This window comes from Platalea leucorodia (assembly GCF_965183815.1).
Source record: "Platalea leucorodia genome assembly, chromosome: 4".
Taxonomy (NCBI): Eukaryota; Metazoa; Chordata; class Aves; order Pelecaniformes; family Threskiornithidae; genus Platalea; species Platalea leucorodia.
Window position 1 is genome coordinate 40824551 of NC_138826.1, and position 20036 is coordinate 40844586.

Consider the following 20036-nt stretch of genomic DNA (forward strand, 5'->3'; position numbering starts at 1 on the left):
CTAGTTCCCATATGGTCCCTAATTCAGAAAACAATTGACACAGAGGGAGATAGAGCCAATTATTACAGCTCTCAGGCTGCTCAGACCTTCCTAATGGTGTAAGCCAGAAAATATTTTCTCTTGCAGAAAAATTACTAATCTAATTGCATTCGTGCGTCGCTGAATTATTTCAGCCAAAGTTTTCCAAAGCTGTGGCCCAACAGAAAGTCAGACCTTAATTAAATCATTATCTTTAATTGGTAGCTCCTGTTTTGGAACTTTTAACTCTGAAAATTTCCCTTTTGTCAGGGGTTAAAATCTTTCTTGGCTTATCTTAGCTATATTTCTAAAAGAAAACAAGATAAATAAAAAGCATCCTTTCCTAATACACAGGGTAGTTTATTATTCACCCAAAATCCATGGACTGGCTGTAGGTCAAAACCACTGCATACTAGTGTGCTTGCAGACATAGCATCTGCAAGGCTTTCCCATCTTACCAAAACAGGAGTTTGCACCAGGATAAGCTGGGTTCTGCCACATGCCATGGCCCATTTTTTGGAGCTGAAGGGCCAACTCCAGCCTTAATACATTTATGGAGAGGTTGGCCGGAACTTGTACCCTGGTACCCACAGACCGTGAAAGAGCAGATGTCTACATGACAGGTACACCAACACCTATGACCAGATCACTGCCAACCACCTTCAGACAAACACTGCAATTAGGTTATCAATAAAGAGCAGTGTTTATACATGAGGTGCATTAAAATATCTCTTAGCTCAGATGAGGAGCGTGCTTCTGAAGCAAGTCCCCTGATGCGTCCTTCTCCCGTCTCTGAGTGGGACAAGAGCGTGAGAACTGGGCTCCTCTCAGGTAATGCTAAACTGGAAGATGTGCTTCAGGAGCTGATTTATGTGCCCGAAGCACTGTTTAACACTGAGTCCAGGGAGTCAGACTTGAAGTAGCCCAAAGGAAAGCCCCACAGAAATGCAAATAGTCTGTACAGCAGGTCCTTGTCACCAACATTTTCTTCTCTACACATCTGTTCCTCTGGATCTGCGCTACTTACTGATACCTAGACCTATCTATGTGCAATAAGCTTTTAACTCTCAGAGACAACTTCAACCGTTAAAATAACTCTCAAAGACAACCTCATAAAGCAAAAGAAAAGGCTGTATAGGAAGGAGACACATGTAGACCCAGCAGCGGACCTCCAAGGAACACCTCCGAGGAGCCACACAGGACACTTGACAATACTTTCTCTTGTAAACATGCTGGCAAGAGAGAAACGAGACAGACTGGGGGATATGGGGATTTCATCTTGCAAAACACGATACTTGGACAGAGCTCGCGGGAAGCCTTCAACAGCAGATGGCACCTGAACACCAGCTACCAGCTGCCAGGAGACATCAGGAGCTGCTTCAGTCCAGCCACACACACAAGCATTTGCTTATGGCTAGGAGATGAAAACTTTTCCTAAACCAGCATCTTCAAAAAAGCCAGTGCTAAAAGGTATTGCAGTACACTGTACCATTTCGTAAGCAGCAAATGAAAGGAAAAAAGACGGGGCACCATACCACCATGCTTGATCAAACCGTGAAGCTGTATGTGTACCTTTATAGAATAAAGTCAATTTTACCTTTAAAGCCAGGGTGGAATGGGAAAAGTATCTACAAAGTATGCATATAAAATTGAAAAATATTAATAATCACCCTCTGCACCAAAACTAAGTCAATGAACTGCTAGGATGCTTTGTTACGAATAAATGTAGTGAGAAAGGAGGTGTAAAGTGAAAAAAGGGACGACTCTGGCCAGTAAAATAAAAGGTCTGGATGGAGATCTTTATTAAAACACAGCTCAAGTAAAGACAAAAGGCATTTGGGGCCAGAGCTGCTAGGCAAGGAAAAGACATCGTATACCTACACAAAGGTCCCTGCCTCCTTGAGTCCTATGAAAAGGAGACAATTTTGGCTGTCAGTACCAACATGTATTCCCCCAGGGCTGCAATGCAGCTGGAATAAAAAAAAAAAAGCAAAAAGTGCAATCAAAATAGCCGGCATCTGCAGAGAGCCTGGAGCAACAGCACAAAGGCACCAGTGTCTGGACTTCAACAGGGTATTGATTTCAAGCCCTGCTGCCACAGAAGGTTAACATCAGCAGGTAATTCTGGATGTGACAGTAGAAAAGGAGCGCAGGGACCCTGGTCATCGAAGCGGATACGCTCTGCTTGGCCACGCAAAGCCCAGGCAGCTGCCAGCTTTCCCAGCATGGTGGTGAGGGCCACCTTGTTGCTGTCCTTGTCTCTGTGACATGGGAGAGGCTCTGCCTTGCTACAGCCATGTCACAGAAAGGTTGAACCAAGCCAGAGGGGACCTCACCTGATGATCTTGTTAGTGGTTGAAGTAGTGTGCAGAGATTAACTTCAGGAGTTTTCTGGACAGGCAAGATGCCAGCACAAGGGATTTGTGTGCCTGGAGCTAATGATGTTCGCTGAACCCTCACTTCACTTGGCACCAACAACTCCAGTGGAAACCACCTGTTTCCTCTTGGATTTATGAGAGCTGCAGTAGCAGCTCCCTCTGGAAGTAATCTATACTTAGATGGGTCTCCTGCTTATTTAAGTATCTCCTTCATGCCCTAAATACCAACACATCTGGGTCAGACACCGGGACACAAGCACCGTTCTTCTGAAACTCCCATTTTCTCAGAACATGAACCAAATTAAATGTTTGCCTCTCTTCTTCACCTTTAATCTGGTAAGGATGTAACTGTAATATTCATTAGTTGATTAATTTATTAACTTATCTGAATACATCCGAGGATGAATATTAATTATATAGCCTCACTGATGATACATTGATGATTTCTGACTTTAGAGACTGAATACAAAGGATGGATATTAAGGTGAACTACCAGTCCCAAGCTTGCAAAAACCAGGGAAAAGTGTCTCTAAAATAGGTATTAGATGGGTAGTAAGGTATTAGTTGTAAACAAGTACATCAGTTCTGGTGCTGGAGTAAACTCATGTTATAAAGACAATCCCTGTAATCATGAGGATAAAAAAGGGTTCTTCCATTTAGCTGAAAGCCACAATTTTTATAGTCACCTGAATTTAAGGAACTCACAAAGTGGCATCAGAGATGACTCAGCATAGGCACATGAGCAACTCTGCTGAATTCCACTGCTTTCAGCGGCCCAGGTGCACACTTGCTTTCCTAGACACACAGATGTCTTCTTGAGGGAAGGCCAACGCCCTTAAAGAACACAACTTTCTTCAAAGTCTGCTTGGCAGGGACTCCTCAGCACCTTCCCACTGGAGCACTGACACAGCCTTGTGTTGGGCATCTCGGCTTCCCATACAGGCCAAGAGCCAGGCATTTAGGACACAATCCAAAGGTGCCCATGCAGAACAGAAAGACACATACAACCGTCACGGCCAGTATGCAGATACCTGAAGCCATGGTCCCTCTGGGACACCTCATTTAGTGGTGCAGGAAGACCCTCTGCTCAGCTGAACTATTTTTGAATGGTGGTATGTATTTTCCTTGCCTTCAAGAGCTGAGCAGAGTTTCCTTTTTCCTTCAAATGATGCCCAAGGGTAGGAAGTGTTAGCCCAGTTGTCTACAGCAGCTTGATTGCTAGAACATTTTCCCAGGTCCTAGGAGCACCCTAACCATATCTCAAGGCTTAGCTGGGAAAACACCAGGTCACCAAGAGATAAACTCAACAAAAAGTTGTTCAGCCCTTTCAGACTTGGAGGACTGTTGGATACATGGAAAGATCTTCTGACCCTGTAACTTCTGCCTAGCATCCTCTCAGTCATGCCCTGCACTGGGACTACCTGCTCTGTAACCCCAGGGTCGCGGTCTAGCATGGAGATTAAAAAAAACCACCAGTGCCACTGATTTGGTAGATATTTCTGCAATGAACTCCTGCCCATGGCCCAAGTCCTGCTTAGGAACACAAACCCTGCATTGGATGTAGTCTAAACCTGTGCTTTTGCTGAACAGAAGCCTACGAATTAACAAGAATTTAATAATCACCTTGATATGGTAGATCTATATGAAAATATATTTGCTGCCATTTTGTAAATATTTTTATATGTATCATTTCAGTTCATATTTCTTAACCGACAGCAACTGGTAAGAAAATATTAAACTGTTCACATTTTGGCCCTCAACGTGGCCACCGCACCAACAAAAGCAGGCTCTCACACTGTAATGACATCTCACAATGATGTCCTTTGTATTTACTTTGTGTGGTTACATCCGCTGAATGTCTGACCTTTGCATGGATCATCCTGATCCCCTGATACATGGTGAGACGTGGGTATACAGAAAATTTCTATCCATCCAAAGGCCTTTTGCCACCTGCCATACAAGCACTGAAAATGAGATGCTAGCTACAAGGATGCAAAAAGAGGGCAAAAAAATTTTTAACGTGATTTGCGTAAAGCCTCACCAACTGAACGCGCTTTATGTGCCGAGTTCTTCCCTTTCACAAATTTCCCCTCAGAAAAGATAAGCCCTTGAAGGACAACTAGCTGGAGCTAATTAACAGCTGCTTGAAAAGTAATCCAGGTTAAAATTTCTGCCAAGTAGACTTTTCTCCCAGAGGAGTTTTATCTTGCGAGATATAGAAACAATAACGCTCAAGCGACAAAAGTTTCTGCAGCAGCTTCCAATGCATCTCGCTTTACTCTCAAAGTAATGTTGCCATTTTTCCGTCTTCTATTCATCTTTCTGCAGGCATGCGCTTGCTTTCAAGGAGTCGAGCAAACTTGAATATGGTATTTGACTAATAAATGCCATATCTTTCAAAAGAGCATTCTTTTTTTTTCATGTTTCTCCAGGCAGACAGCACTGATCCCTTCTGCTTTTTCAAAGTCAAAATGTCAATATGTGAAGGGCAAAAACGTCACTGTCACCTACAGTCTCGAGTGACAGGACTCAAGCATAGACCTCTGACTTTTAAGATAGAAAAGTTGCTATCAAAATTAATTGATTCCTCCTTTTGGGGAACAATTCCTCCATCACCAAGAATCCTTTGCTTTGCCCTTCCGTTGGGATGAAATATTTGGCATTATAAGAAAAGAAGAGGAATAAAGAAGATAAAAGCTCAAAAATGTTAAGGTCAACATTGGCCCACTGGTTCCCAAAATGAAGTTTATCCAAAATAGGTCCAAAACTACAGCCTCCCTAAAGGCATGTTATAAAGCGCACAAGGGATCCTGAAAGCCCTTCCCTAAAACTCACAAAATTATCCTGAAAAAGTCTCCAATACAATCTGCATACACAGTCGTTGCCTGTGATAATAAATTATTACGTGACACTCTATTAATAGTACAGCTTAAAATCGTTGATGTGAAAAGACAGACTATGAAATGGGGAATGGCAAGTCCTATTTGCAAGTTTTGCTTAGTGCTAATGGGTTGTGGTGTAACCTTACAAAAACTACTGTGATAATAACATCATGTTATTACTACAAAAAAAATTCCCCAGTTTCATTACCAATGTTTTCTTCCTTTTTGTTCAGATGGAAATCAATATAATCTAAATAGTAACACTAAAAAAAAATATATCTAAAATAATAATAGCACATGCCTGGGATACTTAGGACCATCTCTCTGAAACTGATTAAGTTAATTTTCCAACACTTTGTCAAATGCTTTGCATAAGCTGCTACTGGCACTAAAATGCCATGTTTTCAGCTGGTACTAATAGTTAATATATATAATAATATATACTTACCTATAATGTTTAATAGCTAGTTATCTGCTGCTATAGCACTCTGTCCATTTGACTTTGCATTCTGTGCCCCAAATACCTGTTTTCTGGAATGATAAAAGAGGCTGGTAGCCTCCTGCCTTTTTAATTAAGTCAACAAGAATTTTAGGGAACTTAAGCGTTTGAAGAAGAAAGCTTACATGTTTGATTTGGGGCAGGGAAATATTATTCTAAACACAAATGCAACCTTGGAGTGCTTTCTAGTACCTTAAAATAAATTAAACATGATTAAAAATGTATTTCAAATATCACTCAAAGATGATAAAAAAAGAAAATACTAGCTTAATTTGTGGGTACTTTGCAATATTAGCAAGCTTTGCCCAAGAAACTAAGTTTCTTGGGATGCATATTTACTTTCTGAAACAAACAAACAAAAAGTTATTTTTAATCAACTAACTAATTAGGGCTTCTCATTTTCTCTCCACAGGAGTGCTGAATTCCTTTGTTATACACTATTTCAAACCCCTCTGGTTTAATGAGAAGTTACTATGTATAAGTTGAGAGCAATCTTAAATTTAGATGGCTGCAGACCACTGATTAACAGTCACACTGAACATTTGACTTTGAGAAACACCTAACCCCTTCTTTAATGTGGTATCAACAAAAAAACCCCAGAAGTAATGTAAAATAATTTTGTAAGAAGAAAAGTAAAATAATTTTGTATAAAGCAACTTCAGGTTTTTTTTAAACTACTTGTGCCTTTGAATCATATTGGCTTATATTCAGTATCCCTCTAATCAGAACATGTTCTCTTCAAAAGCTATATTGTTGGTATAGCATCAAAGTACAGACAGAACAAAGTTTTCCTATTAAAAACAAATTGTAGATCAAGAATGAATGAAGAGTGGTTTTTTTTTTCTGGAAATATTTTAAAATACACTACATTTCACTTCTGAAAGGAATGAATATTTATAGTAGGACTTCAGATGAATATATTGCTTCACATCAAAGTAGCTCTAGTATTCATTCAAAAATGACAAACTGAATTCCCCATTCTTTATCTCAGAACACGTTTTGACTTCGTGAAAATGTCTGACAGAGTTCTCTAAAGAAACGAATCATATTCAACAACAATTTTCTTCATTACCTGAGCTTTCCAGGATCTGTAATTTCTCACCTTAAAATATTTCAAGAAAATTATTTTGCGATAAATTTTGAAGATCCAACATTTCTATGGACTCAAATATTGTGATTAAGACAGACCTTGGGACCACTCATATCTGGGCACTGACCTGAGGAGACCCATCTCCCTCCAGTCCTTCCATATTCATGGAGAGAGCCAGGGAGACAGAAGGAGGCTCATCCAGAGGAAAATTCAGAGTAAGGACCTAATTCACTACTTTTAAAGCTGTTTTATACTATTGTGTTGTGAAAAAGCAGGGGGTTTTGGAATTACAATGATGAACCACCAACAAAACCGAGGTTAAGATTTTACAACACAACAAGCAGACACTTACTTTGCTTTTGCTTCTGCATCTTCATAGGCTTTATTGGAAACGTCATCTAAGCCGCCAATCAGATGTTTGAAGGAGCTGTAAAAAGAAAGGGGCATTTTTAGCGGAAGAGTCTCCACTTGGGAGCCAAGCAAGCCAATGTGGCTCTTCAGCAGCAACCAGGGACCATCCCTCGATGCTGGGGATGGCTGTGACCGACCAAACCAGAGTGAGAGCTGGGCATCTGCTGGGAAACATGGCCTTAGACGCGCTGGAGAAGGGGTGGAAATGCAATAACGAATGCCAAGAAGATCCAAACTTATTTATCCATCTTTTTTAGGGACTGAACCCCCTGCAATTACTGCTGAAGTTTTCCCTCCCTCCAATGTAAGTTTTAGAGTAAATCCATCAACGTGGCTAGTAAGTCCCATGACGGTGAGGTGCCACCACCATATCCCTGTCCTCCAACCAGGAACCCTAGAAATCTCTCTGCTTTCAAAGTGAAGGATAATATTTATTTCTGTATCTTAGCTTTCTCATCTTAAGAGAAACAGCAACCAAGAACACAGCAGAGAGAAATAAAATGGCGGTGAGGGGAGGGGAAGCAGAGAAGGAAAAGAAAGTGAGGGCAGAAAGGCAAACAAATTGTCATAAGCCAAATTGCTTAATGACATTTAAGAAGAAAGTTGACTTTAATTGGGTTAAACTGAGTAAGGTAGGGTGAAATGTTAGGAGTGTCTGATACACTTGGTGCTGAGTTGTCTTCTGTACAAGCTGCAAGTAGCTTCAGCAGTCCCCAAACACCATCCCCTGTCCCAGGGGAGACAGAAAGAGCATAGACATATCGGAAAAAGAATTAGAAAATCTTTTTATATCATGAGTGACCAGATGACCATTTGATCAACTAACAAGCATCACTCCAGAGGGAAAAAAAATAAAAAAATATAACTGTTATGTCTTTGGTACTGATATTACACAGCATCAGAGGCTAAATAAGAAATACAAATTGAATATTTTTAGTAATTTTAATAACTGAAATCAATTAACACCTGTAACTGAAAATATTCCAGGTGAAAAGCACAGTTTCCTACTATACATTTCCATCATTCCCAACGTGTCTGTCACACACAGGTCTTCTTTTTTCAAGAAAGAAAACGCCATTTGCAAAATGAGAAAAAAGTTGGGCTAATCTGAAAGGATGAACTGCTGAAAACTACAGTCTCTTGACTAATCTCTGCCTTAATGTCACAGCTTCAGAAATTAAACTCCTGCAGTTCCTCCGGCTTCTATATGTTCATGACACTGCTGAGGCAATAAACAAGAGCTGAAGAACAGAAGTGGCTATTAAGAAGTTGAAAAAAATTAATTGAAAAGCTTAAAAAATTGAAAAAAAAATCACCATTTAGGACCAAATTCATAAATTTAATATTAAGAACAGAATATTGATTATGGCCCTTTCTCAACAAAGACTTTTAGGATGAATCAGAATTAATGCTATTCAGCAGATGAGGAAAATACAGGGCAGGTTAATAAAGGTAACAGTTTGCAGATCATTTGCACTTGGTTTCAGATCACATGACATTATATAGGACAAAGAGCCACAGATGAAAAACCTACTGACCAAAAAGCTCCAAACCCCAGCTGTTTGTGAAAATACAGCAATGAGCAGAATTCATTGACCTGATGTATTTGGGTTGAGTGGAGGGCAGCTGTGGGAAATGCAATATCCTGTGACGTATAAGGTTAACCAGGGTGACTTTGCTCTCCCTTTGGCCTCGAGCGCAATGAAACTGTTTGGACCACGCTTTGCTCAAGCAGCTTAAACACGCCATACGGTCTTAAGTAGGTACTTAAGTGTCCTGCTGCATCAGGAGATGCCTGACCCTAAGCAAGGTGCCCTGTGTGCACACTGTGAGTGGGGACACAACTTCCAGAAGAACGAAAGGAGGCTTAATTTTCTTGCTTTATGAATAGCAGCCGGAAAAAATCCATATTTTACCCATTATTGTAATAAATATGAGGCAAGAGGTCACAGTTGGGAGAGCTATTTATACTGGCTTGAATCTAGAGCTGCTTGCTGTAATGGGCTTTTCCAGCATGGCCTTTTGCATAATTACAGTCATCACTGCTCTAGAAATATCCTCTGCCCACACAAATTCCACGAGTTTTCCACTTTGTTTAATTTGTAATATTTTAAATGATACAACCTAGGAAATCATTTACGCAGCACAGGGAAAGCAACGGGAACAATGAGGAAGAGAAGGCAAAGACCCCTTTCCTCCTGCACGGAAATTGCATTAGGATTTTTAATAAGCCAGGCTGTAATTTTCAATATTAAGAAGTGCTAATCACCAGAGTATCTTTTTGACCCAAAATTCCTTACTCAGCAGTGAAATGATGAAAAATTCAGTTCATTCAACAAAACAAGGTTTATCTTTCTTGTGCTGAATATGTGCCATAGGATGAAGCCAAACCCTTGAAAGATGACAGTGAAAGCAAAGCAAGATGTATATGTTAATGGTCACTTGCATCACAAACAAATATTTAGGCAATTAAGTGAGACACATTAATACTGTAATCCTCCTGGAACGTTATAAGACATGACCTAAGGCTTAAAATGCAATTTAAAATATCTAGGCTTGGTTTGCTTTCATGTGATTAGGAAATGTGGCAGGGTTAAACATTCAGTATTTTTTTGCCAATGGAAATAAATCTATAGTGAAACATTATATGGGCAAATAAGAAAAAGTCACTGAAAGGAGTAACAACAGTTCATCTAATATCCTTAAGTTTTCATGAAAATATTTTAAGCAAGACTTAGGACTGGGCAAGATTTTGAAGTTCCCTGGAGTCACTTTTTTTATTGCCTATCTCAACGCCGTTGAAGTATCATCTCGGTCACAACTTCTCCAAAAATTTAATCAGAAAACTGCTCATTTTTTTTCTCCTCATAGCCTTCTCTCTTCATTTTTTCTATTCTCTCCTCACAACCAATTTTCTCCATGGATAAACTTCACCACAACTGGGAAAAACAGTAAAGCCGCAAAAACGAAAATCTCCAATGAAAAAGTTGAGCTCAGCTTGTATAAGGTCAGTCATGCTAGGATAATACTTTTTGATTTTATTTTTCTCCAGTTTCCTTTGCAAAAAAGGTTGATACAGCAAGCTTTCTTGACACCTCACAGCTATCCTCATCACAAACCAAAATCGGGCTTTCAAATAAGGACAAAAACCTAAAACCCAAAGTGAAAAATCTGACAATACCTGAAATATTTAAAATGTTCCCTTAAAAAAACCTGTATGATCTTGATATGTGTAATTGAGGAAGACAGTAAGCAGAAAAAACAGCATTTAGCTCTCAACATCTGCAAATACCATGTAGTTTTGTAGCACTACCAGCCTCTGTCAGCAGCAGCTGTGCCTTGAGTTTTAGTGGCTCTTATCCTTCAGCTCCTCTCTCTAACATCTGCATTAGGCAATTTTATACTCCCAGCATCCATAACATTTACACCTGGTAAATCTCAGCGCTCCAGGAAAATATTTTTATCAACATAAATAAATTATATGGAGGAAAAAATCACATATAAATAAAAGATGAACCCGAATCAACTTCAGTGTAAATATCCTTACAGTTCAGGAGAATCTACGAATATTTTCAAAAACTTTTTCAGGTTCCAGAGGTACGTGTAAAAAAAAAAAGTTTAAAAAGTTGCACCAGCTTCTCTCTCAGCGTGTCAATGACGATCAAGATGTTAGAAACAGGTTTTGAGCCTTTTCCTCTTGTTTCATCTCCATACAAAGTAGCTGCAAGTAAAGTGTGTCTATATGTGTTTATTTAAATTTATTTACAAAACAGATACTCAAGCTTGGCCCACTTGTGTCTATACAATTTTCATCAGAAGATGTTTTATAGAAAATTTCCTAGAGGATCCAGCATGTCGCAATTGTTAACTTTTCCCCAATCCGTCCAACTGTATTTCTGCAACAAATCTAATAACCCCTCCAGGGACCTTGAAAATTCACTAAGACAAACTATGACAGAGCCAAACTTGAAACAATTTGTAGACACCAACGTCGTACATCTCCCACAATTACTTTCTTCCTAGAGGATGAATTACTGCAGTATCACAATAGGAAATACTTAACCAGCAACAGTCTCTATTTTATATCACATAGGGTCTTAGAAAGTCATAAACACAGAAAGCCTATGAATTGTGAAGAAAAATTGCTCTTGGAATTAAAAATGAATAGAAGACATCTGAAAACTAACATCTGCTATAAAATATTAATATGTTTACCTAGATGATACATTTGATCAGAAGAAAACTGTATTTTTCCAATGAGCTGTCTGGCTCCCCAGGTATCCAAAGGCTTCTAGAAATTCCTTGAAATGGTCAGATGTATAGTTTTACAATTCCCAGGAATAATATGTGGATTCTGCTGAACTTTTCAAGCCGATTTCCCCCCCAGCTGGGTCCATGCTTCACAGTTGGCAGGAAGAACATCTTCCCTCCAGACAGCCTGGCTGAATCAACCCAGTCTTACCATTAAGCTTGAGCATGGAGAAGACACCAGCCCGCCTGGTGCTGAGATCCCTTAGCAAAGCTGTCATCCGCATTTGATCAGCCTTGTCACCGTCTCATTTTGCTTTCCCTATTGGGTTAGTGGAACCTCCTCTTCAATGACAGAGTGCATGGACATATTGAAACTTTGAATATAAAATGAAATTCCCTGGAAATTTTTCCTACTGATTAGTAATCTTGTTTCTTTGAAATACACCTGAACAGGTAGGACTACACTATTTTTTTCTGGCAAGATGACAACTCCTAATGTTATAACAAATAATCTACTTGCTGTCCTAGTCCTCTTCCTTGGGTGACCAAAATTAATGGTACTCCCAATGTGGTCACTGTAGAGCTTGTACGACTGCACCACAGCAGCTACTTGACCTGGAAATCCCACCTCTGACACTTGCTTCATTTTCTACAGATTTTCTAAACACTGGTAGGGATCGCAAACCAACTAGTCAATTCTCTTCAGCTGTTCCCAAACACAAACTCCTATAAATCCCTATAAATAATTTCCTAAATGTGTTGCCTTTCCATGATGTAGATTTCTACGAACTGAAGCCCATTAGATGAAGGAATCGTAGGTGCCCCTGTCCAGCTGATTTCCCAAAGAGCTCCTTTAATGTCTCAATTTTCCATTTCTAATATTGAGAATCACAGTTACAGACCTACTTTTTAAATGATTTAATTTAAGCTAACTCAACAAATTATTATTTCATCCAAGGTTATCTTCCACAGTCTGCTCATCACTCCTTACCAAAAAACAACCCGTGACTGTGTTCATTACATGCCAAAACCTGCTCCAACCAACTCTGCTGTGTCAGTTACTACTTGCTACACTACCCTATATTCAGGAATATCTGGGATTTTCCATTTTTAGTAGCAATTATTCTTCCCTCTTCTCTGGAAAGTTACAGTCATTTATAATGACACAGGTCCAGAAATCCCTCTTTCCACAAAAACTTGTCGTATTTATACTATTCATATCTAAACACATCGAGGAGTCCCTTTGCTGCTACTCCTTTACTATCTTCTTCAAAGCAATTTTGACCCAAAACAGATATCCATGCTGGACACCTCCTTCTTATTAGGTTCCAGTCTATTGAATCACTATGAAATTAATCCCTATTACCTTAATCATATTTTTCTCCAGCTGTGTTTCACATGTGGTTGCTCCTCCATCATATTTCTGTTATCTCTGCACAAATTTTGCACCTTTACTCCTGACACACAACATGCCTGTCTGTTTTCAAGATAAGCCCATGATTCCCTCTGCTTGCCCCAGTTTGCCCTCTCTGGCTCCTTGCACAATCCCCAGTTTTGCAACAGATTCCTTGCAGAATTTCCTGTAACGGCTGCAAAATCTCCCTTCTACGCACCATCACAGGCTGGATTTCTTCACAGGTTCCAGTTCTTGGCTGGAGCTAGGTGTTCCTCCTTGCCTTCTCATCTTCAGTAACGGCCTGCTGCTTATGTTCATTACCCAGCACAACAAACCTATTGCTTTATGCCTTTTTTCCCCTCTGCTAGCTCATGCTTGCCCCCTCTTCATGATCATTACCTTTGAAAAACCATGGTCCTTATTGAGACATCTGCCGTCCACTGATGTCTCAGCTGGTATCTGCAATGCTTCAGGTGGTGTCTGCAATGCTTCAGTTCTATGTGCATCCACTTCTCCACCTCTTCAAAATCAATCCAAACTCCAGAATAATTTCCAGTTGCAACCCAGACTCTCATGTTTTCTCCTCTATGAACTATAGCATGTGACATATTGTCTGTACACAGCTTCCAGCTCAAGGATCACATGCGCTGATCTTCAGTAACTTCCATTCCCTGAATAAATGCACTTTCCCTGTTGCTATTAACTTACAAGCTGTTACATTTTCTTCCTTCTTATTACCTTAAAAGAACACACCACACCTTCCCTGTTTTCTGCCCCAAGTGTACTGACTCCCCCCACTTATTGGCTTCTTATGTCTAGGCCAAAATGGTATCAACAGGCTGAGCTAAAGCACTCATTTAACACAATAAACACTCACATTCATGTTTCTTCTATGCCCTGTCTGCTAGTAACAGAAAATACGATGCAGAGCCTATGTGAAATAGTTCACCTAGTTTAAAAAAACAACAAAATTAAAAGTTCAATGCTGAGCCTGTATCTTCTTCACTGTTGGGTTCAGGTTATTGCTGAAGGACATCTTCCTAAAGGTACATAGACTCACAGAATCACAGAGAAGTTTGGGTTGGAAGGGACCTTTAAAGATCATCTAGTCCAACCCCCCTGCAATGGGCAGGGACATCTTCAACTAGATCAGGTTGCTCAGAGCCCCATCCAGCCTGGCCTTGAATGTTTCCACGGATGGTGCATCTACCACCTCTCTGGGCAATCTGTTCCAGTGTCTCACCACCCTCATCATAAAAAAATTTTTCCTTATATCTGGTCTGAATCTACCCTCTTTTAGTTTAAAACTATTACCCCGTGTCCTATTGCTACAGGCCCTACTAAAAAGTCTGTTCCCCATCTTTCTTATAAGCCCACTTTTAGTATTGAAAGGCTGCAATAAGGTCTGCCCAGAGCCTTCTCTTCTCCAGGCTGAACACCCCCAGCTCTTTCAGCCTTTCCTCATGGGAGAGCTGTTCCATCTCTCTGATCATTTTTGTGGCCCTTCTCTGGACCTGCTCCAACAGGTCCATGTCCTTCCTGTGCTGAGGACCCCAGAGCTGGATGCAGTGCTCCAGGTGGGGTCTCACCAGAGCAGAGCAGGGGGCAGAATCACCTCCCTCGACCTGCTGGCCATGCTTCTTTTGACGCAGCCCAGGATATGGTTGGCCTTCTGGGCTGTGAGCACACATCATTGGCTCATGTCCAGCTTTTCATCCACCAGTACCCCAAAGGCTGCTCTCAATCCCTTCATCCCCCAGCCTGTATTGATACCAGGGATTGCCCCGACCCAGGTGCAGGATGTTGCATTTGGCCTTGTTGAACCTCATGAGATTCGCATGGGCCCACTTCTTGAGCTTGTCCAGGTCCCTCTGGATGGCATCCCGTCCCTCAGGCGTGTCAACAGCACCACTCAGCTTGGTGTCATCTGCAAATTTTCTGAGGGTGTGCTCAATCCCGCTATGTCATTGATGAAGATATTAAACAGTACTGGCCCCAATACAGACCCCTGAGGGACACCACTCATCACTGATCTCCATCCAGACATTGAGCCATTGACCACTACCCTCTGGATGTGACCATGCAGCCAATTCCTTACCATCAAACAGTCCATCCATCAAACCCATCTCTCTCTAACTTAAAGAAAAGGATGTTTGTTCAACTCGCACGTTGTTCACGAGAAATATTTATTCATTCACATGGGAGTGAAATGCAGCATAAGCTGACATTAAGCCTTAGCAAAATCAGCTGAAATTTCTCCTACAGCTTGGCTGGAGCCGCATGATTGGCTTCATCTCACCTCCTGCATGGTGGAGACTGCTGATGAAGCCAGAGAGCGTTAAGGACCAAATCCCACTGAAATTCATTATTCTGGTAAAGGAAGGGACTTAAAAAGGTAATTGCAAGATGGAAAGAATGTCAATGTTGTCCTTCATAACAAATATTTTCACGACAAGGACAAGGGGGAACAAAATGGCTTAAAGTCTGTGGGACTTTAATGTGGGACTTCAAATGCTTGCTGCACTGCAGTTCATTTTCTTTGTTAGATCATGACTCTGCTCGTTTCTACATCAGCAAAGGATGCTGAAAATCCATTGTTGCAAAGCATGTCTAACATAGATTTGCATGACATAGCTATACTACTTCTTGAGTGTCTTTGGGGTGTTTTTGTGACTGTAATGGCCTTCTTGTTTCACAAGGAAATTACAAAGCAAGGCAGCACTGACATTGTGAGAGTTTGGTAATTAAAGATCCATTATGTACTACCATTTGGCTTTCCTCATGGTATTTTCAACTCCCACTGCTTCACCCCTGTAGCATTTCAATACATATATTTTGAACTTCAGAAATTATTTTAGGCAAACCACTTCATATTTTCATGCTTAAGCAATGTCCCATCTCAAACCCAGCTCTCCCAGAGCTTGCTTGGTGGCCTGGCTCATCCCTATAAAGAAAGTTTCCTGTATTATTACCCTCAAAATCTTCCAGCAACTAAACCAGCCCTACAATTGCTCATAATGTTGTCAAATCCAGAGACCAGTCTTCCACCTTTCTTAGGCATAACTGGCTGTGATACCAAGGTGTGACTTACAGTTCAAATGTTAACTAGATAGGAGTATGGCAGCTGTATTAGCAGTGTGGCTCTCAGGTGTTCTGTGGAACAATTTTTTGATATCTTGGGAAGACTTTTAAAAGGAAGCTCAAAGAGTTACTCTGATGACAAGACAATGCCAATGGGTAATATTAACCCCTACTGTCCATAAGACTGAAATTCTCCAGTTTCTCAGAGAAACGGATTGACTGTTAAGGAAACGATATTTTCCCATAACTTGTTCTTTGAAATTGCAACATCAATTTTGCTCAAATGTTTCAGATTGAGACACGCACACAGACATGAAAATTGCTGCTTCAATAGTTTCGTTTGATTAGGCAAAGAGCTTGTCTTGTAATAGAAAATATTATGCAACCTTAATGACATGCGTCACTCCTCCTTCTGCGCAGAACAGCTTCTGACTGTTAGTAAAACTGACTTCCAGTTTCTGTTGCTACTGTGCATATAACTCAACGTGAACATTTACTGTGACCGCTGTAACAAACCAAATGCTATAATATTATGTATCTGGATATAAAGAAATGCTATTTTTCCATCATTAACAGAACAGCATCTGCACAATTTTCCAAATTTACCGAAGTCTTAGTAGATTTTCTCCATATTAAAATTAGCTTCTACGGTTATCTGCATACCTAAATAATAATCTAAGAGAAGAGCTATGACAAGAAAGTCAGAACTGGCCAGGACACAGGGCAACCTTCCTTGAACTATAAATAGCATTACTTTTCTTGCACTATAAATAGGATTCTTATAAATAGTGTTACTCTGCTACTAGAGAGAGTAATGCTACCGCATTACTAGAATGTTTGGTATAGATTAATTACAACTTCATCAGTTTAAATTGAACTTGTACTTCCTTACTATTTCAAGGGCATTATATTCTGAGAAAAAGGCACAACAGGCAAGGAAAGAAACAGTCTGTGAAACGATCAGTAAGGACTGACTCTGCAATTACTAGTTATTTGGTTTTCTTTAAATGCTTGCAGTGCAAAACAAAAATATCCTTTGCAGAAGCATTCAGAAAAAATGCATAAATTACTTGTTGCTTAATATTTCTCTGAATTAATGCTTGCTAAATTATCTAATTATGTAAATTCTTCTTCTCTTTGCCCCATGGAACGATAAGGAATAATGTGTATTTTATCTACCAGGCTACCTTGCTTGCGTATGTGCAAGAAAGCCACTCAGCTGACAGTCCTGAAGTTCCCCATCTGTTTTCAACGGACAGACTGTATTTTTTTTAAATTGATCATAACCAAACTAACATATCAGAAGACCTAGGATTTTTGAAATATTATTCCCCAACACTAGATTTCTAGAAATGAAGGACTGTAAGAAATCTCAAGAGATAACTGAATACAAAACGCTTGTATTAAAGCAGGATTGAGTGTACGTAGATCACCCCTATAAGATACTCCAGCACCTCTCACTTATCTCACCAGAATATAAGAAGGGCTTCTGAGGTCAATCCTAACCCAGTACCTGACCTTTGATGGTGTCTTGCATCAAGACTATGTGCCTGGGGAAGAGTTCAAGGACTGAGCAACCATTTGTGATATTTGCCTTGGTACTCTCCTGCAGCTCTCCAAAACTTCCTAGCCCAGAGGCAGGTCCTACATATTTAATAAATCCAATGGATTTCTTTTCCTTTTGAACACTTGCAAACTATTCTCGTTTTCCCATGGCTCTGTGAGTGATCTCCGCGTGAAGAGACGCCTCCTTTTGGCTTTCACCTCCTTCCTGCATGTTTCTTTGGGTTTCACTGGGGGAGGCAGTGAAAAGTCAATTCCCATTCAACCTACCCACATCTCCCATGGTTTCACAGATCTATACATTCCCTTGCAAGGATTCCTGTTGAATATTTGTCTGTACCTTTTGATGGTCTACGCCAGTGCTTCACTGCCCTCACAACAGGAAAACCACCCCAAGAGTCATGTTGACTTTTCAACGTAATGCTGATTTTTTAAATCCCATTCTCAACAATTGCAGAGAGCAGTTAAATTTGCAGCACTGTCTTCTGGAGCCCGGGCATTTCTTTTCTAGATTAAAACCCCCTAATTCTTTCAAGCTCCCTACATAAGACATTATTTTACTCTTCTGGTCTCCTCTATCTCCTTTGAGCTGCAGAGCCTCAAGCAAGGCTATATCCTTTGCATGAGGGCTCTCCATGCCCACATGGGATAGAATAACAATATCCTGCTTTAACATTTGCCAGAAGCTTGATGCCTTTTGCGACATTTTGCTGACACAAACTTAATCTGTGTTGCACCATAAGGCCTGGATCCATTTCCACAGTAATTCTATCTCCCCATTTATTTCCATTTTGTCTTTCTGCGCGTCTTAATTTTCTCCATGTGTCACTACTGAGTTTTGTTTTGTTGATTTAAGGGGGATCTTCCCTCTACTTCATCAAGGACTGCGAATGTCTTACTGAAAATTAAATGACCTCTCTGGAGAAAATGATCAAAGACTTTAGTTAAAAACTGTAAAAGGTGCTAACTGGAAATACATCCCACCCCAAGGCAGGAAAATGATGTACTTACTCTCTGTCTATGACCAGACAAGTTACCGCTTCAGCAGCAATGACGTTGGCCGTTCTGACATCCTCCCTGAAAGAAAAAATACATTTCTTAAGTAAGCTGTATTATTTTCATGACCACCTTTTTATTTCCAAACATATTGCATTCCTAAAGCATTTCAATAATAAATTTCTGGGTTTCACAGTTTTTCCCCTATATTGATTTGGTGTTCACCATCCATACAGGCTTCAAGCACACAAAAGTTAAAAACCACGCATGAGCAGAAAGAGAGAAACAGGTTGCCCTTGTAAATAAGACATCCAGCCATGCATCAGCCCATCCTTTTTATCTGCTTTAGGCAAAGTCTCATTTCTTACTATGCACATTTGTGCATAGAAACAGTTTTATAAAAATATCATCTACTAGCATAATTTATTTATGAACATTTAGGCTTCTGTCCTTCTTCCCCAAACCTACATAATATCTCAATGTTGGAACATGAAGCACCTAGTTAAGTAGGACATCAGCTCTGCTACTCAGAGCAGGTACAATGTGGCTATAGGACTCACTATGCATTTGCTATCTGAGCATGGCGGAGGCTGGGATCGTGCCTATAAAAGGTGTCTGATTAGGACAGACCTTTTGAAAGGTCTCAGCATTAAAACATTGCGCTGGTACTTTTCACCAGCTTTTCAGAAATTAAAAATATTACGCTTACTTAGAATTTTTTCTGCCTCTTCATTACCAAATGCTTTGTGTTCTCCCTTTCCCTGTCCCACCGAGAATTTGGCTGTGGTCAGCCCAAGCTACAAAATATGAAGTTAATTCATTCTAATCAGACCGACTTGATGTTTCATCAGGGTTATAGAGATGTCATTGCTTTTTCTGTGTTGGCCAAACAAATGCACAGGATTCAGAGTCGCTGTTTTATTCAAATGCACTCCAAACCTTTCCACATATGAAGGGTAAGTGGATTACAGGCAAAAGAGACCCACCTCTTTTAAACACACCTAATTCATTTAGACTGGAAAACCACTGTACATTTCCACTGAAGCAGAAAATGAGATTTAAAAATTCTGTTAGAAATAGCAGTTCCCCTATTTAAAGATTGGAGGTATTAAAGAATTAATATAGTAAAAAAAGTGTGGTGCATGTGCACTCATACAGGAATGAATGTGCACTCTCCCTTTAAGGTAATCACTAATTAACTTTAATTACTTTTGAGCTATCTTTACTTCAATATCTCTAAAACAGAGCAAGCAGAAATACAAATTAAAGAAACATTAATATTCAAGCTTATATTCAAATGCTGTCTTTGAGTCTATTTTCAATGAAATTAAGTGTGCATTAGTGCTAATTTATCCATACTGATAAACAAAATTATGGTAATTTAAAGCAAGCAGAAAGAAGTAGCAGAATAGCAGTAGACAATTATCTCTATTAACTTCTAAAACTTTGGTAAACATAGAGAGGATAAGGA

General features: G+C 40.0%; 1 protein-coding gene across 2 annotated transcripts in view; it reads right to left on the reverse strand.

Annotated features, from left to right (window-relative positions):
• Positions 1 to 20036, reverse strand: part of PRKG1 (protein kinase cGMP-dependent 1) — a gene marked incomplete at its 5' end in the record, with an annotated part of 513851 nt that overhangs the window by 59575 nt on the left and 434240 nt on the right. For both annotated transcript variants that reach the window (XM_082311201.1, XM_082311200.1), the window contains 2 exons: positions 7220 to 7294; positions 18581 to 18646. In XM_082311201.1, coding sequence (XP_082167327.1) covers positions 7220 to 7294; positions 18581 to 18646 — 141 coding nt within the window. The remainder of the gene's footprint in view (positions 1 to 7219; positions 7295 to 18580; positions 18647 to 20036) is intronic.